The sequence below is a fragment of the Colius striatus genome, chromosome 1 (assembly GCF_028858725.1).
Source record: "Colius striatus isolate bColStr4 chromosome 1, bColStr4.1.hap1, whole genome shotgun sequence".
In the NCBI taxonomy this organism is placed as follows: Eukaryota; Metazoa; Chordata; class Aves; order Coliiformes; family Coliidae; genus Colius; species Colius striatus.
Window position 1 is genome coordinate 140,075,306 of NC_084759.1, and position 21,522 is coordinate 140,096,827.

The 21,522-nt window shown below is 42.2% G+C and overlaps 1 protein-coding gene across 1 annotated transcript in view; it reads left to right on the top strand.

The window, feature by feature from the left end:
* Positions 1 to 200: 200 nt before the first annotated feature.
* The window catches only part of RERG (RAS like estrogen regulated growth inhibitor), a 106,379-nt gene continuing 85,057 nt past the window's right edge, over positions 201 to 21,522 (top strand). The window contains exons 1-2 of the mRNA XM_061988868.1: positions 201 to 328; positions 1,959 to 2,133. Of these exons, the coding sequence (XP_061844852.1) occupies positions 2,073 to 2,133 (61 nt within the window). The 5' untranslated portion in view covers positions 201 to 328; positions 1,959 to 2,072. The remainder of the gene's footprint in view (positions 329 to 1,958; positions 2,134 to 21,522) is intronic.

Genomic DNA, 21,522 nt, shown 5'->3' on the forward strand with positions numbered 1-21,522 from the left:
GCAGTCACCGCACCGCACCGCACCGCACCGCACCGCGCCGCAGCGGCGGGCGTGCTGCTCACGGCAGCCCGCAGGGGGCGCCGCAGTGCCGCGCGGCGCGGAGGGCGCTGCAGGAGCCGCCGCCGGGCGGGCGCGCGGAGGGGCGGGCGACCTCTCCGCATTGTGCGGCCGCGCCGCTGCCGCTGCCGCCGGCGGGAGCGCGGGCGCGCTCGAGGCCGGGGCCGGGGCTGAGGCTGGGGCCGGAGCGCGCCTCCCTCTGTGAACGCCGCGGCGCAGCGCGGGCACCACCGAGTGCAGGCGGTCCGCCCTGCTCGCTGCGCGCAAAGAGGTGAGCGCCGGGCGGGCGGCGCGGGGCTGTGCGCGCCAGCGGGGCATCTTCGCGGCTACGGGGAGAAGGGAGGAGCGGCGGAGGGGGGCGAAGGGGGTAAGGCGTGCGGAAAAGCGTGAGCGGGAAGATGCGTCTCAGGGTGCACGATGCCCACTGCACGCGGGGCCGGACACCGTGCCGCGGAGCTGCCCTGCGCCGGGCGGGCGTCACCTGCCGGGAGCAGCCGGGCAGCGGAGCCCACCCCGCGTTTATGGGGCGGTGGCAGTGGATCAGTATCTGCATAGAAATGGAACGCATCGGTGCCGGTGGCGGGCGGGGGCGCGGAGTGGAGCGGCGTGGCGGGTCGTGTCGGAGGCTGCGGCGGGGGCTCGCCGCGAGGCTGGGTACCGGCAGGCGGGAGGGAGCTGTCGTGGGAGGGTAAGAACGGTGTCCCCTTCCCACTCACCCCGCGGGGTGATGCTGTTCCTGAAACACTTCGCGCTTCTGTCTTTTAGTGGAAAGTGAACGCAGTCTGATATTTCCTCTTGGACAAGACAGAAAGATGTCAGAGATTAACTGGGACCCTTCTCTCTATACGATGTCCTCACTCTTTCTTTTTACAAGGTTTTTTTGTTTTTTTTTTTTAATAGGCAAAAGTCTCAGGCTTTTATTTCAAGAAACATAGTTGAAACTAATTTTGCTGTAGAGCAGGTAATATTATCCTAGAGAGCCTCCTACATCACTAATAGAATTTATGGCTAAAGTGGACACTTTGACATAACAGCAAACCTTCATAACAGGTTTCATTCACAAGTAAAGTTCTACTCAATTTTAAAGGGAGACTGAATTTTTGATGTTTTAGTTAGGGCTGAGAATCATGATCATCATCACACGTTACCATTTTCTTTCCCAAGATGTTAAAGCATTCTACAATAACAGCTACAATTTGTATTTTTTACTGTCTTGGTTAGAGAAATCAAGGAAAAAAGGATCAAGTAACTTCCTCAAGGTCATGCAGGAAAACTGTAAAAATAAATAATTCCCATGGGCCTGTTAAAAGTGTATTATCAGAAATTCTGTTATCTTTTTTCTAACCCCATGCTTTGCCAGATGTTTATGTATCAGCTGAAGCAGCTTAACCAAGGAGCACTGGAGAACTTCTGGATACAGATTTGTTTAGCAGAATGGTCAAGGTACAAGTGCTTAGAGGTTTTAAAGTAATGGCAGATAAGTAATTGAAACCTTTCTGGAACTGAAGGTCTTTAAGAAAGATCAGCTGTCTGCAGCATTACTAGTGAATGCTCATAGCTTCTAAATACACTCTACAAAAACTAATTGGAGTTGAGGCAAATACAGTAAATATAAAAAGTTGCAGCTGAAAGAGAAATAATAGGGCACCTTGTGAAGCAGGTACTGTGGGTTGTTAAGTACCTTTTGCAGTATTACAGTGTCAGTGTGAAACAAACGGCAAGAGCTAAAAAAGCTGAAGGTGGGTTTTGCACGAACAGTGCCAAATGTGTCAGTGGTGTTACTGCAATGTTTAAAGTGGGAATATAGCATCAGTTATCATGACTATTTAAAGGGGAAGAAAGGGGGAGTTGAGGGAGAGCCTGGCTCCTTACAGTTCCATCCTCATGGTGTTCTTCCTCAGGCTCTGCATTGACGTCACAATGACACGGTGAAGCTGAAGACAGGAGCTGGGAACAGTTTTTCTTCTTCACTTTTGATAATCGACTGAATTTGTCAGCACTTCTTTCCTTCCAGCATGGCTAAAAGTGCAGAAGTTAAGCTGGCGATCTTTGGACGAGCTGGTGTGGGCAAGTCAGGTATGTTTCTTGTCTGATTTGTCATTCTGCTTGTCATGAGATAACTTTTTGCTCTGTCTAGGCAGACAAACTCTTTGTACAAAAGGACAGCTGTGACCTGATTCTTGTCAGGGAGGCCAGGATCAGACCAGGAATTCTCTCTTCCTTGCTTTCCACACCATTTTCTCCAGATTCTCCAGAGCAGAAGTACTTTTACCATTTAAAAAAACCACCCAAGCAACAACAAAATTTCCCATCCCAACTCAGTCCCACTGCTCAGGAAGTAAGATTCCTCGGGATGAGATTCCTTTTCCATTGGAACAGAATTAGTAATATTTCATTTGTCTCTTCATAGCTTGTGCTAGATGAAGGTATTTGTATTATATTTTCTGTCCCTTATGATCAGATCCTCTGTTAAATATTCAATGAGTTCTGTAATAGCTGCAATACTGGTTGATTTCAGAGGGAAATTTTAGTTCCAGCAACTCAAAGAATTTATATTCTCAGTGTTCTTTTAGTTTTACATATTTACTGGGAAACCAAGAAAATATGATATGTAAAGTTTGCATTTGGAGAGATCTTTTGAGAAATAAACATAGTCTGGTAAGTTCATACGGTCAAAACACAAGGGGGAGGCATAAATGTTAAAAATCCATTTCTACAGACAGCCTTTCTTTTGGTGAGACAAGGAAAGTAATGTCAGGGCTGCAAGCTTTCTCGGGTAGTTTGGTGGTTGTTGCATTAACTTGACAGCTCCAGGACAACTCTAACATGTCCCTGCACCTCAGGGATGAGGAAATAAGGAGTCTAAGTCTAATCATGCTTCTGTGCCAGTTGAGGAATTGTAAGATACTGTTTATTTTAGAGAAATCTGTGCAAGAGAAGCACGGAGCTGGGAAGTACTGGTAAGAGCATTAGGCTAGACTTTCAGCTGCTGTCTACCAGCTCCAGTTCCCCAAAGTAACTTTTATTATTAGAAGTGCCGAGGTTCTGGCCTGTAAATGTTTAATAGTTTCATTAACTTCAGAATGGGTTGTTTATAAAAGCACATTTACCCAGAAGGTATTTTACTAGAGCACTATCAGTGAAGTAGTTCTGTCAGCCTGCAGGAAAAAAGGCGTATGTGAGGCAGAGGTTGTTAGAGATTATACAGTTTATACAAAGACAATGTAGGTTAAATTCTACCTTTTTGAATAAAATACCTGAGGGAATGCTTATAATATACTGGGATAGGTTTAAACTGTTCTTTCTCTCCTGCTGTGCTCACCCCACCCTTCTTTTGTGTTTTGCCGTTCTGTCCAAGTTTTCCAAGTAACTTCAGTGGTTCTCCTTTTGGTTTGTCTTACACTCAGTTGATGATTTCTGTGGTTGTCCAGCCTTTTGGCTGTATTTGAAATAATGCAAGAGAATGCTGAAGTATTTGCAGCAAAATTTAAAGACTAAAAGGTTTCCTTCACCCTACTATTCCTAATCATTTGAGAGCTTATATTTAAAAACCAGAAAACTATCAGTTAAGTTCTCAGTTAAAATGCCTCACCAGTTTAGCATCAAAAAGAGCCTTTTTTACCTGTTGTAACCTTTTTGTTGACTTGACTATGTTAGGATTTTCTGGTTAAAATGTGTTCCTGTGGTCCTGGAACTGGTTGGGAGATAATTTTTAAGGAAAAACCAATAAAAACATCCTTTTCTTGTATATTTTTTTTCTTTTTCCCTTTGAGATACAAGGATATATTACATAAAATATGACTAAATTCTCCTTTTTTTGACTGTGGCCACATGTGTGAATCTGTGTGGAAATGAAGGCACAAATAAACAGGCAGCACAACAAGGTGAATTTAAGGGGGTGGAGACACTATAGAGGGCTGTCAGTTACCTCAACAGAACAGCAACTGTGCTTCCCAGAACCTCCAGCTTCCTTATGAAAACCCCTTTTGTACATTCCCATAAAAGGATCCAGTTTCAACAGCTCAGCCAGCTCCAGAAAAATAAGTGTGTGTGTATGTAGGGGGGTGGTGGTAGTGGTTTCTGAAAATACCTATTTGCCTGTAGCCAACAGTAGCAAAAGTAGGAGCTGTAGAAGTGCCATTACACCTTTGCTAAAATCAGAGTCTCCAGACAGTTGGGTTTGGCAGATAAGTACCCTGCTAGATTAATTTTGATAGTGCCGCCTTGTTTTAGTGTAACCTTGTAATTCCCTAACCCTCTGACCAGTTTGTAAGATGTGGTTAAGACACGTTCCTGTGCCCATAGGTTACTAAAGTAGGCTTGGTCAGACAGCTGAAAGATAAGCCAGGCCCTAAAAGCAAGAACACAAGGCAGGATGTTGGAGAACACTAGATACGTGCAGTGAAAAGGAGACATTGGGTGATATGTAAGGCCACTGTAAATGACAAAAGCTCATGCCAATATATGGTCACTGGCTTGCTTTCTTGACTCATCTTCCTTGACTGAGGAAGAGACAGACATTAGGTTCTTAATCCGTAAGTTGCTTCACTACATGGCAGTATCTGTGATGTTAAAGGCACATATTATACTATCCTGGAGAGGCTCCCTCCAGTTCCTGACTGGGACACTGGATCATTGAGTCAAAGCAGGAATGAAGAAAGAAGTGTTGTGCTTCAGGGCATGTGGAGAGTTAAAGCTGTCCCTCATACACCATGAAAGTCAATAGAACTGTTAGCATTACTGAGAGCTGAGAAACATCCTAATCTTGTCATTAAGGCTAGACATCTGTGTAATGGGGTGCAAGATTCCTTGTTCTACTGAGTCACTTCTGACTAATCCAAGAGTGTCCCAAACATGAGGTGGGAAAACAGAATGCTGTTAAGTCAGTACAGTGATAGCATCTCAAAAAAGAGTTAAAGCCAGGGAAAGCAAAACTTTTCCCCACTTTATTGCTGCTTATCAAGTTTCCATGGTTCAAAGGCTTTGAAAACAGGAGAGAATAGCAAGTCTGAGTGTCAGCTTTTACTGTTCCCCTTCCTTGCCTTGTGTCCTCCCATCTCCTGGAGCAGGCCAGCAGAATTGCTAATTGACTAACCTGTCCTGTTGTGGGGTTTTTTTTAACTTAATATTGTCCTAAAGCTCTCAAATTGAAAAGGAGAAGCAAACCAACTCACAGGCACGTCAGAGTGTACTTAGATCAGAATTACACTGAGTAGTAATTCACTGATCAGTTCATCAGGTATGAGCATGTCAACCGGCTCTTGTATACTGAACTGGATGCGCCTCCATTCACTCAGTTCTTATTGTGTAGAAGTTGCATAAATGTGGCTTTAAACTAGCTAGAAAAAAACTGATGAGAAGCTCTGCCTGAGCCAAAGAGCACTTTGCTGCTGCTTCACGTGGGAAGGGCACACTGTGGGTGGGAAGGGACATTGCTAAGCCCTGCTATGGATAACAGGGCTGCACCTCCTAATTTGGGCTAGAGTCAAGTGACACTGAGGAGGAGAGAGAGCTTTTAAAGGCTTTATGTCCAAGAGGAGCTTGGAAGAAGCAGAGAATTAAAAGCTGATCTGAATTACTTAGACATTGGTGTTTAAATTGTTCTTCTGTTGAATCCTACAGCCTCATTCCTATAATAACAAAAGTTAGAATTTCCTAAATAGCGCCTTTTAAAAATACAGTAGTAGCAATTAATAAAGATTTAAAGGCCTTGTTCTTCCATGCCCAGAAAGCTAGAAAGAAGTGAAAATGTGTGAGCCAGGAGGAGAAAAGAAGGGTATATATGAACAGCACTGCATAGCTGATGCTTTTCCAACTCATAACTCAGTTGACTATGAACGGTTAAAATACCTCTGCTTAGGAGCCTTTGAATTTTGGCCAAAAAAGATAGAATGTCCAGCTGCAGCATTTGCTATCCAACTTGCCATTTTGCTGTGTGTGTGCCAGGCTGAATACTCCCAAGTTTCTGCATTAGCATGTATGGCATGCCCAGCCACTGGCAGATGCAGTTCTCATCCATCTGGACAGGCCATGCAGCTGCAGCAGTTATAAGTGACATACAAGTGTGTGTGGTTTCTGCTGGTGCCTAAGTGATACAGAAGATACCAAAGCTCCCACAGGCTTCTCTCAGTAAATATGTATCTGCTTCTAGACAGCTATGGAAATAATTTTCTTATGTAATCAAGTACGTGAGGCATGGGACGACTGACACCTTTTTCATCCAGCAATGGCTCAGATACTTGTGTTTGGGCAAGAAGGTGATCAATGAAGTGACATCACTAAATGTCATCCTGCAAAGAGCCTATCCCATCTCAGCAATGAAGATCTCACCAGCTTCAGTCATTTTAGTGTCACAATTGAGAAACTCCCGAGTAGACCTAGATTTACATCTGTTGCCTTATTCTGTTTTCCCCATTCAACCCACACGGGAGAACACACTTGGGAGAAAGACCTCTCAATTTGAATGTTTATAGAGAACAAATTAAAGCAACACACAAGCCAGAAAGGCATACAACAGGTTTGTGTTTTCTTTTCATTATTTGAGGATATATCTGAAATACACTACCAGGGATCATTTCCCAATTGCAAGGACTGGGCATGCAAAGAATAGAAATGAATTCAGCACCAACCCCTCCTCTTTCAAAAAACCATACAGGTTACTGGTAGTCAATTTCAAAGCAATCTTCTATTTCACAAATCCTTGCTCATATGATTTCCCTACTAGTTTCATTCCAGGGACTTTTGGGGAGGAAACACGAGTTACTAAGGAGTGATCACAGCTCTGATAGTAAGGCAGGGAAAGCTACCACAAAAGCTTCAAAGTCCATGCTATATCAACTGATTTATCTAGGGAAAGTTACTATAATAAAGTGCCTCCAAAATCCAAAAATGTGGAAGGAGACTGTGGATTTTGTGTTGGGGTGGGGGTGGTGAGGTGTTGAGTTGGGTTTTTTTTTTTCTTTTTTATACTGGTGGAGTAGATCTGTCGCTTTTCTTCCTTCGTTCTTAAGAATAGGAATGACAACGAGATGCCTAAGTGATTATTCAGTGATAGAGTTTGTAATTGTGTTAATTGTACCCTAATATTTCTCTGATATAGCACTCATTAAACAGTCCCGCTTTTTGCATCCTCTAGTTTTACATTTTTCAACCAGGTCCAGGTTCACTGAAGGTTCTGTTCATGTATGGGTATATGTATTAGAAGAAAAGTAACGATAATTAGGTCACTCTGGGTCAGGTTTTGAGATCATTTCTCCTCCAGGAAACATGCAAATATGTCTTCTGGAGGAGGCAATATTGCATACAAACAGTTACATGACCATCTCAAACTCCTGTCCAGTGGGTGACACTGATGTCTATACACAGGGTGAGCCCTGGGTTCATGGATCGGTGAAATAAGTCACTGATACCCACAAATGTGTGGCCCTGAGAGTCCTTGCTGTGTTGTCAAGGAAAGGGGCTGCTGTTGTAGCAGTCCCAGCACGTGCAGTTTCAGGCTGTGCAGAGTGTACTTTAACCAAGTGCAAGGCTATACTTGTATCAGCAGTATCTGTGGGCACCCTCAGCACACAATTTGAAAAAGCCCCACTGGGCTTACCACACAGATGTAGGCTTTTAGTCAGCAGCTGCAAGACAACCAGTCTTTCTTTGACTTTCTGAAAACTGCAGTTGTTGATTCTTGTTATGCTAACACTGAAAAGAGGAAACATCAACAACTTGAGCTAGACACACAAGCATTTTCTCTCAGTGGCTAGATGGTCTACTTGTATCTGTGACCTCCTCCCTTTCCTCTGCTTATTTCCCTGTCTATGATTCATTGTACCATTGCCCTTGATGTAGAAAGCACTCATGTTCTGCTCAACATTCAATCTTCCTTCTGGTTAACCATGAAATAATAAAACACAGAATTTCTCTAACCAAATGCCAACATTGTTCATTCAAGCATAGCTGCCTTCCTTGTTCCATCTCATTTAACTACATCTGACATCGGCTCTACCTGAAACCCCTCTGAGCAGCTGGTGGCAGCTGTTAGAACTAAGACTAGACTTGGTGTTCTTTGTTTCTGTTTAGGTTGGGCTAAATATAACCTGCTGTTTGATTACTGGGAGAGAAATGCCATGATTCAAGATTTATATATGCAGCACAGATTTTTCTATAGGCTTGCACCCAGCCACCCCCTGCAGCTCCTACCTTGATAACATAGCTATCCTGCCCACTTCTGTAGTCATTGCAAAAGAAAACTGAAAAGGTTCCCAGTGAAGTCCCAAGAATCCTTCACCAACTTACTGCAAAGCCTTGCAGTGATTTGGTCAGTCTTCTGGTTGCCTAGCAGGTCACCAAACGCCCTGGTATGTCCCAGGCTGCTGACCCTAATGGATCCTTTAAGGAATGCTAGCATGTTTATTCTTCCACAAACTTGTTCTTTATCTCCCTTATTTAGAGTCCCTACCTACCCCTTGCCTTGCATATACTTTTTTGCTTTGTGTCTTCTCAGCTGTCACCCTTCCATTTCCTCTTGACAGTTTAGTACATGTTCCCTAAAGTCTGCATATGTTGAAATCTCTTCTGCTTTGCACTGCACGTGAAAACTTTTTATTTTTGGTTGCCTTCTCAGCCTCCTCACTTGGTGCTTCCTTCCATCTCTGTTGCTCATCTCCAGCTCCTTCGTCACTCTTTGCCCACGCTGTCAGTGCATCGTTAAAGGCTCAGTGCATGAGATCTGGATGAGCTGACCTGGCAGCAGCAATGTAATGTGACAAAGAACAGCCATCATAAAGCAGTTCCTACTGTCCTGCAAACCATTCCCTGGCTTGGACTTTGCTAATGCTGCAAAGCCTTGACTGCTCCAGTCAGTCATTGTGTGAAGCCGGTTTCACACAGGTTAAAAAGGGAAGCAGTGTATAACTTACATAGCTAGACTTGATTATGTAAGTAGGTAAATTCACCTCTTTCAACTTTGTAGCTGAGCAGGAGAGATGTTATGTCTGTATTTCACAAGCAATCTGGGTTTTTTTCCTGCATTTATCTTTTTCACTCATGCCTTTTACAGCACCCAAAAATAAATATGTAAGTATATGAAAAACTAACACTGCCTCCAAGTAGGAGGATCAATGAAATGCTTTAGGCTTCAGCCGAGCTGTGGTTCCTGGTCTTTCAGTAGGTGCTGTTTACTGAAGGTGTTCGTACTCTCTCAGCACACATCTGGCAGGCACTACTGACTCTGCGGTGAGCTGGAGAGTGGCAGAATTGCTATAAGATAGCAGTGAGCAAGGAAACTACGACATCCTCATCTATTTGCTGCTTTTATTCCAAATCTGTGTTTGCTTAGCATTACTGAGAGACTTTTATTATACCCGCTGCTGCAGATGCAGAGTTACAACTTTGGGAGAAGACACTCTTTGTCTTTCCTTCGCTTTCCATGCACATTTTGCAGGGTACTGCCATGAGCGCTCCCCATTGCCACTGCTAGTGATGGGATTCCTACTTTACCACCTCACAACCTGGCCTGCTGCTGGCACTAGCATTTATCTCTGTTTGCCTCAGATTAGGCTGCCTCCCCTGATTTTGTGGACCTCTACCTCTTCTTACAATCAGAAAAATGACTGAGAAGGGAGGTGCATCTATTTCTATTGCCTTTTCATTATTCTGAATGGGAAAAGTAGTTTGTGTGATTGTTTCCCACCAGGTAGAACATTCACACTGCTGGAGTTAGTCTGCAGCTGTTAAGAGTTTCTAATGGATTTGCTGTGTAGGTGTTGGGAAATGCCATATATTACGGTAGTGACGTTGTAGATAATTCATATTCTATGCATATGGTATGAAAAGATGAATGGCAAGAGAAGCACGATGCCCTAGGGAAGGAAGTAGTAGATGTATTAAACATATGTGCAGCTTTAAAATGCTACAGAAATTGGCTGGAGTCTCCAGCTGCTTTTCCAGAAATGTTAGACAGTAGTCTGCACACAGGAAAATGAGAGAATATGTTGAAAATATCAAGCCTAGTTTTGAAAGCACATGTTGCTTCTGACGTCCGCAGGTTGTTTTGCTGCTGCTGCTGCGGGATCAGCAGAAAGAAAGCTGCAGACAAGAAAAAGCAGAGGTCTGCCGCAGAGATGCGTTACCGTGTGGGAACTGTTTAGATAAGTGGCTTGAAAAGTTTTCAAGCTGGAAGGATGCAACTGAAGAGTGCACAGGATATACTCTCCCAGGGAGGGAATTTCTTTAGCACTTGAACAGTACTCTAGCTTTCTCAAGCGCTGTGGGAACAAGGGCCACCATCATGACCCTTTTGCAAGGCAGGCCACCATGACTATCCTCAAGTGGCCAATATGGAAACCGAGGCAAAGGAAAGAGAAGTCTTATAGTCTCAAATACCCCAAGGAATTGTGACTCAGACATTGCCAAAGCTTCTTTCTTTGCTTTCTCCTCAGGACCAGGGCTGCTGAGAATCAGCCTGTGTCTCCTGGGGAAGCAGTAGCTACCCAGCATCTGAGCCCCAACCCCTATAGGACCTGCAGGATCTTTATGCCCCTTTATAGTTCATCCACTTCTATTAATTATTGACAGCAAAATAAAGCACTGAAGTAATATTCATTTTCATTAAAAACATATCTGGTAATCTTATCATTCACTGTTTGCTCTGTAGGACTTTATTTCATTTTGACTCACAGGACCACAAGCATAAAGTGAGCTTGTCCTTACCTTCTTTCTCTCCTTCATGTGGCTATATTTGCCATTCAGCTCTCAGAATAACTATAATATAGTCTAGCATAGATGTAGAATAGTCTAGCCTACTGTAGAAGGCTGCTTTTGTCAGTGGCTTAATGTTGGAAGCCAGTTATACAGGGCTGTCTACCATGATCTTTTCCTGACCTACCAAGTAATTGACCTGTGCCCTCAAGGAGCTTTACAAGTGAGAACTTCAAGTTCAGCACTGAGAGCAGGAAACTGCAAGAAAGAATGTAGAAGGCAAAAAATCAGAGAAGGCTTTTATTTCTTCACTTAAATAGAGCTGCAGAATTAATAGAAGTATGTTACAGAGTCACCACAGAAGAATGCAGTATTAGACCTATGGGGAGTAGAAAAAACAAACACAAAACAAACAAAACCCTACCAAACCCCACACTCTGCAAAATGTGGGACATGAGAGTATGAATGCCAAAACAAATACCTTGTCTTAACCATCCTCAGTGGCAGAATCTGTGATGCCCAGTACTACTGCTTAAACCAGCTGGATGCTTGTGGTTACATATGCTGAAGCTGGTTCTGCTCCAAGCTGAATTCCAGTATGAAATAACTTACTAGTGATCCACAGCATGAATTTGTCCCATAAGTCCACGTCTGTTAGATCTATTGCCAGGCAAAGTTTCAGGAAATTTATCTCCAATTAAGCCAACTTGTCCTTTACCTACAGGGAGCACCTTAGGTCACAAGATTATTGAAGAGGAGTATAGAGGAATATCAGCATCCTTATTTATGTTTTTATTTAAAAGGTACCCTCCAGCAACATGTAGTCTTGTACCCATTCTGGCAGTGAGTGCCTGCTGACCCCAGCTGATCTGTTCAAATGAGCTTCTTTACAAAGCCAGGAGCATGAAGTGGGCTGTTAACCTCCCACTGCTGTGCTGTGCCCACATTATCACTTATCCTCCTTGCTGCAAGAGGGAGATGAGAAATTTTTCTTGTTTCCTGATCACAGTCAAGAAATTCACTAAAATAGGAGGATCAAGAGGTCTTGTGATTCATATCTTTGAAAGTGAAAGTGCAGATATGGCTCTTATATCTGCTGTTTCTATTTATTTATGTTTACCTTGCTGATAGAGTGACAAGAACAGGGAGCACAGCAATTTTCCCATAAAGATGCACAATCCAGAAAGAACACCACCTGCCTTGAAAGAGCCGCAGGCAGATAGGTTGAAAACAAGAGACAGTTTTACCCAGAACACAGCTTACTGTATTTTAATTATCAAATATTCATATACTGTGTACTATTGATGTCTAAAGTAATAAGGTTGAATCTAGGGCTATGAATAATTCACCTTAAGGCTAGTGAACATAGGTTAGCCTTAGATGGAAAACAATCCAAACTGCACAGGAAAAAAAACAAAACAAAACATGCTTTTGAGATTTGGTAGGTGAAAAACAGAAATTAAAATTCTCCCCATTAAGTGTCAGTAGAGGAGGGATTCGCTGATGAGCTGTACTGGTGAGACCTGCAAAGTAAGTGACGCAAAAGTAGGTCACACAAAAAGCAATCCAGGCTTATGTTTTGCTTGAAAGGAAGTGACTGACCTGACTGGATGGTTCAGACTCACAGAATTCTCTCGTTCAGAGAGAAAGTCAGACCTATCCTGGAAACACTAACTGACCACTCTTCTCCTTGTATAATTGATACTGTCTGCCTGAAATAAAAGCAAGCACTGGCTGAGGCAAGAAGTCAAGGTCTTGTCTTTAATTAGTCTTCAGTGGCCCATAGTAATCTCAAATAAGTATTGTTTCTGCAGGATTACTCTTTTGTTAATGTTCAGTGTAATTAAACCAGTAAATTTCTCACCTCTCCTCCCAACATCCTCAGTATCACTCTGGTTATTTTGGGGGGATTTTTGTTTGTAGTTTCTGACCTGGCATCAGAAACAACCAAATTTCTCTCATTAAAAAAACCTACTTTTGTTTTCCTACTGTAGGAAATATTTGTTTGGTCAGTTCTTACATATAAGCCCTGCAGACTTCTGGAGCTCCAAAGAAAAGATTGTGTGCTATTTGCATTCTTTCCTACCTGAAAAGGCAGACATGTTGGATTCTGAGCTAAGAAAGTTTCTTTGCCTGTTCATGACTAAACTTCATTGAAGTTGACTATTTCCTAAGTAGTAATGACACTTATGTTGTATATTGATCTGTAAAAGCATGAGCAGTTACCAATCTGCATGGTATAATAAGCACCAGCTCTGAAGCAGGCTAGCTTGGCATTTCCTTGTGAAGATGAGGCACAAGACAGACCACAGAAAATGAAGAATGACTGTAGACTAATTTCTTAAGTTTTAGTGCCTTACAGGTGTGAAAAATACCATATTTTGCCTGCAGGAGGTCTCTAGACCCAACTGAACAAAGCTTCAGCAGTGATAGGACTATTCTAATGCTCCGTATGTAAAAGACCTAAAATAATTTTGGTCTGGCTCATTTTTTAGCTTTTCTTCAATTGCCAAATGTTTGTTCAATGATACTTTCTAGTAAGCTGTGAAAATTTTAATACTATCAAGTTTGAGGAATTTTGTTGCACATCAGAATAGTGGAAGTATTACTTTTTGTTCCCAGTGCTGCAGCACAGACAGGGATTGCCTGCAGATAGAAGCAGGGGACTCAACAGGGAAGAATGGCCTTCACAGAGCAGTTAAAACAGTAGAGTGCCACCTTAGACTACCTCTAGCTTCTACACAGGAGACAGCTGGCATTCATGTTGTTCAAAAAGGCAGAGAAAAGAATACAACCAACAGCAGGGATTAAAAGAGGGCTTTGGGAAACACGTTCATGATTAAAATGTCTTAAAGCTTGACTGTACACTGTCATTTTCTGTTCATTTCCATAATACTGTTGCCCTTGGTGAAAGTTAAAATGCTTTTATGTTTTGTGGATAACAAGACATAGCGGATGGAAAAAAGTCTTTAGTTTCAAGCGTGGGCAGACTGACATCATGTGTTAAAAGTACTAAATCATTGTGCAATTCCAGGACTTCTTTGTTGACTTTAATAGGTGACTCTAAAAAAAAAAGAGGCTCTACACTTTTATGACATTCTAAAGACACATTTCATATGACATTTCAGAACACTTTGAACCTGCTGGTTGAGAAAGTGCTCTCAGAAAAAAGCTTCCAGCGCAGTCATGGACATAGGTTTCTCAGTGTGCTTCCCAGAGTACTAAACCAGTGACAATAGTTTTGCACATGGGTCTCTTGTAAGGCATAATCCAGTTGCACCTCTGTGGCTTGTGAAGAGTCTTAGGGATGGTCTTAATTATGTTGCTCCTGTATTTGGAAAACACAATGAATGTGGTTTGAGTTATTTTAGTCTGAATATCAATCTCTAAGAAAACTGTCTGAAGCTCAGAGCTTCATTCTCTTTTTTCCTGTTGGACAAAGAGCTTTCTGCAGAGCAAGGCCAACAGCCCAGTAAAGTGGTAGTATGTGACCCAAGAGATCTAAATTTGACTCCTGTAAGCAAAGTGCCTGGGCTGCTGCCTTTCAGCTATTTTTAAAAACTAAAACAAACCACAAACCCTACTCTCAAAAAAACCCACAAAAGCAGGTTAGAAGAAAACTGTGTGGATGTATGGAGCTATTAGGTCACTGGGAATGAGCACTGTTTTCTCTATAATACCTAATGACTACTCTGTCTTCAGTTGATCCCTCTGCCTCTCACATGAAGGCCAGCTAGTATTGAGAGTGCCTTATGGGTTGGGACACCTTTTAGCACTGGACAAGAGAGTGCAGTGAAGGCACTGATACTAATGTGTGAACTCATATCACTCAAGGACTTTAGTAAAGTACTGGGATGTGATCAAGGAATTTTGTTACATCAGCAGAATGCATAGTCACTACTAAATAAAAAAGTCATACCATCCTGAAGCTTTCTAGTGCACAGATAAAGTAAAATAAGTGTTAATTACCACCTTACTGTAGGAGGATTGATGCTATCTGTGTCTCCAGAAGCGAAGTCACAGCAACTCCCTCAATTCATGCCTTTGAAAGAGAATATTATTGCCTAAACATTATCATACAGGTAATGCACTTGCTACCATACCTTAACATTAAATAATCCTAGAGAAAATGAAAGGCGGTAATGTGAGATACTGTGATGGGATACTATGGACTTTCTCTACTCTTTAGTGAGTCAGTACAGGGTTCTTTAGCAGTAGTCTCAGCAGCGCAAAACTTGTCCAATTTTAGGTAACTCATGAACCTTCTGGGATTATTTTGTTCCTTAGTAAACAATTTCCCCAGTGACAAGCATTTTATATCCTTCATTGCAAGGGGGTCAGAGTACATGACTGTGGTGACCCTTCCTGACTTGAAAAATATGATCTTGTTGACCATGAGTATATTAAATTAAGAATTTTTCCCTGGTGCTTAGCTGCTTTTTCCCCCTCCTCCTCTTAACATAAATCACTGACACAGTCATGATCCTCTCTCCTCTGGGCCACCTGAACTTCCCTTTTCTTAGTAGAGCTTATATTCTACATATCTAGTTATTCCTACGTGCTGTCTAACCACATGGGGCTTCACCTTCATAAGACAAATTATTTAATACAGTTATGAAATGTAAGTGTGAGATTTGAAAACACACTGTCAAAGAAACTAAGATCATACACAGAGGAAATCCTGCACATATTCGGGGAGAAGTCTAGAATCAGACAGTTTCAGAAAGGAAATCTTAACAGACTTGGAAGATGAAAAAGCAAAGCCATGGAAAGATGAGCTTTAGTTATAACTCTTCAAAACTAGATGGAGGTTTCACTGGATTATTGCAAAGCTCAAGATCATTAGTTATGGGCAATTAAAGATTATCAGTTAAATTAATTCAAGACTCCATAAAATGCTAGACTAAGCCTTGTACAGTGCCCTGAATGAATGTCATGGCCCTCACAGACATAAGGAGATTAATATATAGGCAATATGTTATTTAAAACAATCCAAATTGCAGGTTGTTGGTTCCACAATTTCTGCACTGTTTTCTCATCCTTAGAGGTGGTCCTAGTTTAAAAGAAGTTGACCTTATTCAGAGACAGATCTGGGAGGACTTGAAAAGCAGTGGTTTCAAACCACTGAGGGAAGGGTGAGAAGGTTGATGTTTGGGGATTTTTTTTCTTTTTAAAAAAATTCTCAATTACAAGCAGATTTCTTCAGCCTTGGCTACTCAGGTACTTGAACAGAACTGATCCAAGAGAGTGTTCAATCTGTAAGTCTTTCCTTACCCCGCCCTCCCAAAATATACTGGTTTGGGTCTTTTCTGAATTGCCATCATTACTTAGTTTCCACATTTAAGAAGAAGACTGACATCTGGAGATCCAAAGTCTGGAGATCAATGGAAAAGCATGTGTTCGTTTCTGTGGGCTTTTGAGTAGTGCTGTAGAGCACAGTCAGTTGTGCCATAGCATAGCCCACTGTCCCTTCGTGGCACTGCCCAGTGAGGAAAGGAGGAGCCTTGGGGTGTTCCTGCACCAAGTGTTAGTGGTCTGTCTCAGAAAGTAGTAAAATGAATTGAAGGACAAAATACTATTTGAAAGCAAGCAATGTAAGGGCAGAAACATATACCCCAGGAGAAGTATGGTGTGCTATCCCCTCAGAGGTGCTGTGTTTTGCATTCAGAGTTTGGTGCATTTCCTACAAATCCTCTGAAAGAATCACAGAATCATAGAATGGTAGGGGTTGGAAAGGACCTTTAGAGATCATCTAGTCCAATGCCCCTGCAGAAGCAGGGTTACCTAGCTAAGGTTGCATAGGAACATGTCCAGGTGGGTCTTGAAGACCTCCAAGGAAGGAGACTCCACAACCGCTCTGGGCAGCCTGTGCCACTGCTCCGTCACCCTCACAGTGAAATAGTTTTTTCTTATGTTTAAGTGGAACTTCTTGTGTTCCAGCTTCATCCCATTACCCCTTGTCCTGTTGCTAGCTACTATAGAAAAAAGGGATGTCCCAGCCTCCTGACACCCACCCTTTAGGTATTTATAAATGTTAATAAGATCTCCCCTCAGTCTCCTCTTCTAAAGACTAAACAGCCCCAGTTCCCACAGCCTTTCCTCATACAAAAGATGTTCCATTCCCCTGGTCATCTTGGTGGCCCTGCGCTGGACTCTCTCCAGCACTTCCCTGTCCCTCTTGAGCTGAGGAGCCCAGAACTGGACATAGGACTCCAGATGAGGCCTCACCAGGGCAGAGTAGAGAGGGAGAAGAACCTCCTTTGACCTGCTGGCCACACTCTTCTTGATGCATCCCAGGATGGCATTGGCCTTCTTGGCCACATAGGTTGTAATCTGAAAAAGTTACAGTTCAGACTTCTGCCTTGCAACGGCAATAGACTGCAGATATCGCAGCACTAACATACCCTTGCAATAGCACGTACTTCATGAACTGAGGACAGGCGTTGAGGAAAGACATGACACAACTGATACCAAGGCGGTAGCTGTGCCAGCAGTCCAACCCAGACCTCTCCTGTTCAATGGAGACCCTGACTTCTCAGACCAATAATTCTCTTCCTTCTGTTTCAATGGTTTAAACTGCTTCTATCAACATATTAGATTTTTCAATCACACAAACACACTTACTACAACCTACTGGCTTCATCTTCTACATAAAAGCACCTAGCAGAGTGATGCTTATCACAGGACTGCAAGTTGAAGTATTTTTCTGTTAGACAGCAATGTGATACTTCTAGATGAGCCTGGTTCAGACTGTTCAGAGCAGTAAGAAAAACATATTTTCTTGAGAGTTTGGACAATTGAAATAATGAGAAGGCAATGATAGTTACTAGTGCACAAAGCATCAGGCTCACTAGTTCAATAGAACTATTTAGCTGTGCTGATTGTGTAAGTGAAGTCAGCACCGCTCCTGCATTTTTTTCTCTGGCAAGGATGAGCGTCATCTGTCAGACTAAGCCTCAGTTTTCAGGCTGACAGGTGGAGCTGGAAGCAACACTATTTAATGTAGCTTTAAATAGTAGTACGGTAGTACCAGGGGCCCTCTCAATTTCTTATGATACTGCTTAAACTATTCAGGCTGGATATTTCCATGCTGGATGTCTGCTTTGGGCTGCCTGGTTTGGGGTTTTTTTCCCCCTAGATGTCTGCACTTACAAAATTACTAATACAGTAATTTTGAAGAACAAGATTGGGGGAAAAAATTAGGTTGTGTCTCTGTTAAAAAGTACTCTTACAGCCACTCTACATAGATACTGTAGTATCACAATTCCTCAAAGCAGGGACTCAAAATACGACAAAGTGGGGTTAGCATGTCAGCGGGGGTATGCTTTTGCTATGCTTGTGAAATATACTTATGTTTGGCTTTGGAGCCAGGAGTTAAATTTTCCCAACAAGTTTATCCTTGTGGATAAACATTCACACTCTAGATACAAGACTAACTTATTTTCAAGGAGCTGTATAAGGAAAAAAGTGAAAACACTGACATTATTGCATTTTCCCTTTTGCTGGCACAGAGGCACTCTGAAAAACTAGTGAACTGCATGGGGGACAAAAGTCCCAAGAAATGAAAAGCCAAAAGCTACTTAGGTTTAAGATTGCATTTCAATTAGTTTTTCTGAAACAAATTTGTCTCAGGAAGCAGTTCTGGGAGCTAAAAATGTAGCTCCTAGCCTCAGTGGCAAAACTTCAGTTGCTTTACCTCATCTGGCATCCAAGTCTGTACATCAATGTGAGCCTCTCTTCTGTGCTTGAGCTCCGATGAAGCTTTTTACGCTCTGTATCTTTTGTTGCATTTGGTGCAACTAAAAATAAAGAGTAAAACGGTCTCACCTACTTAAAGATGCTCTTTCCTTTAGGGCAGGTTTGCAAGATGTCAGCAAAGGGAGATCTCCCTCCTGCTGCTGCTATGTGGTAGTCACGTTATGCATAAGTGGAGATCTCTTGTATCAAGGTGCCAGCCAGCACCTCTCACCAGCGCAAAAAAATAAACCAAAGCACAGGCTTGAGGTTTACCTCACTGGTTCTTGAGGAGAAAATCTAAGTTAAATACAGTAAGTATAAACACACAGGGAGTTGGATATACATTCACATACACAAATACATCTCTCTCCAAGGATCTTTTGGCAGCTAGGACATGTGATCTCATATTCACGGTCTTTTTAATAGCCCAGGCAGAGGCTGCAATCCTGCAAAAGAAGTTCCAGGTTTCAGACAACAGAAGGATTATATGAGCTATTTATGAATTTAAGACACTGAAGCACTTATAAAAGAGAAAAGCCTGTCTTCATATGACCTGTTCTCAAACACAGGCCATTAAGGGAACATGAGGCTGTCATTAATTTTTCTATTTTGTCTAACATCCTAGATAGACACTGTTCCAGAACAGTTATTTTTTCATCCATTTCAAATGAGTTATCAGTTCCTTGTGGGCTCTGATTTTTCCATCTTTTGAAAGAAGTTTTTTTCATGCAGGGCTGGGATGCAATGTTCAAGTGACACCAGTGGGCTGCTTGGTTGGCAGTTTTAATATCTTGAGTACATAGCATTCAGCAGCAGGCCTAGACATCATTGTCAGTGCACTAAATTAATTCTAGGTGCTCAGTTTACTTCTAGGTGTTTGTCTTACCCAAATGCCTGTAAGATTCAAAAACAGACAGCAATCCAAATGCCTTCCAAGGTTTAGCACTCACACAGCAGTGAGGAAGCTTTTGTTTAGCCGGAGAGTTTAGACTGCCTCAAGTGATGAGCGCAGGGCACTTTGCGCATTGGTATTTACATCAGCTCAGCAGCACACTGTTATTTAGCTTTGGTAGAATTTTATATCCTGCTTTGCTGCAGCAAGAGCAGCAATGTGATGAATCTTTTAAATAAATCTCATCTGATGGATTTGCTGGCGCCTTATTTAGTCTAGGGGTGAAAAATAACCCACCCTCAGAGCTCAACACATTAAACACCATTAGTATAGTTTTGACTAGAAAATTTATATGTAAAAAATGTGTACTATGAGGAGATATGTCACAGATGAGCACTAAGTGCATACAGTGAACAATTCAACATTAAAACAAACTCATACTTAGTATTAACTAGCTGAAGTGTGAGCTTTACCGCTACATAATTAGACAGGTCATTTCTTCTGTAGTGTTTTTTCACTCAAATGCAATAAGTGCATGAAAGGAGCATCCTGGGGTACATCTGCTGAAACAAGCTATTAGGAAAATAATTAATTTAAAGGCAACTTCTATTGCATGTTTGTAGTGGCTTTGTCCACCCAGCAATGAAGCACCATGGCAGTCTCTTGCTTTGTGCCCCCATTCACTCCCACCCTCCTTAGGATGGCAGAGGCCACATTGAGAAGGGAGGAAAAAAGATAACCAAGGTTGTTGTGGATTGAGACAATGGCAGGGAGGGCAAAACAGACTCCACTACTCAGAGAGGAAAGTAAGGAAAGTTTATTCTACTACCTACAAGAAATAGAACAGAATAAAAGCAAAAAGGGAGTAGGATGATGAGAAAATTAAAACCAGCACTTTAAGATCTCCATCCCCCATCTCTCCTTTCTTCTCCAGCCCAGCTCACTGCTCCCAATATCTATACCTCCTCCCCACCTCCAATGGTTCAGGGGGGCAGGGAGTGGGGGATGTGGTCAGTCTCTCACAGATGGTCTTTGTCACTTTTCTCAGAGGAGGAGGACTTCTCACATTCTTCCCCTGCTTTGATACAGGGTCCAACCCTCAGGACACATTCCTTAACAAACTTCTCTGGTGTGGGTTCTTCCCAGCAGCTATGGCTTCTGTGAATATGGGGTCCGTCACATGGGACATGGCCTCCTCTGGGCATAGTCACTGCCCCTGATGCACGATCTTTCACGAAGTGCAAACAAGTCACTGTTTTAAAGTGATGGGTTTAAAATCTATTTAGAAATAAAAAGTTAATTGTTTTACTAGTTTGATACAGACTATTTGGTAATTTTCTTTCTATGATACAGGAAGAGAGAATCTCCTTGCTTTTTTGCACCTCCCAGAGAATCATAATCTGATTTGCAGTGTCATTCATGCAAGTTCATTTGAATGTTCAAAAGTCCTCTCAGTGAATTTTAACTGCTAAAGACTTTTAATACAAATACAACAGTCATGTTTAATTGCACATAGCAAATGAAGGACAGTTCTAAAGTCCAAGTATGTCTACAGCATGTCTAGTTAATTAGCAGCAAGAAAAAAAATCACATAATTTAAAATTTTTAACCTTGAGGTTAGCTTGGTGTAAAGCTCGGAAGTAATGTTACATTAGAATATTATCCATAACTTGTGTCTTGAAATGAACCACAGTTAGCTGTGGTTGACAGCAAGAAGCTTTGGTCCTAGTTTTGTAGCATATGTTCTTCATTCTACTGCTTTTTATTAGATAACCTTGACAAGGCTTTATTAATCTCAGAGAAATGCTTAAAGTCCTTGAATAGAAGCAACTATACAAGTGCAAGCAGTGGATGATGAAGAGAAAATTCCTTGGGGATAGAGTAAAAGAAAGGGAAGGCAGAAGGGAGTTCCTGAACTCCTGTGATGCATAGTTCTGTAAGTCTTTCTGCAAGACAAGTAGCTCTCAGAAGTTTGGCTAGGGTCAAAGAGATGCTCATTTGTGACTGAATTTGCTTTGCAGCTTTGCAGTCAAGGTGGTTAGGAGAGAATGAGAAAGTAAGGGCATGTAACAGAAGCTTTGCAATAAAACACCGGAAAAACTGGGAGTTTCCAATTAGAAAGAAAAAAAATGCTTAAAGGAAGGTAA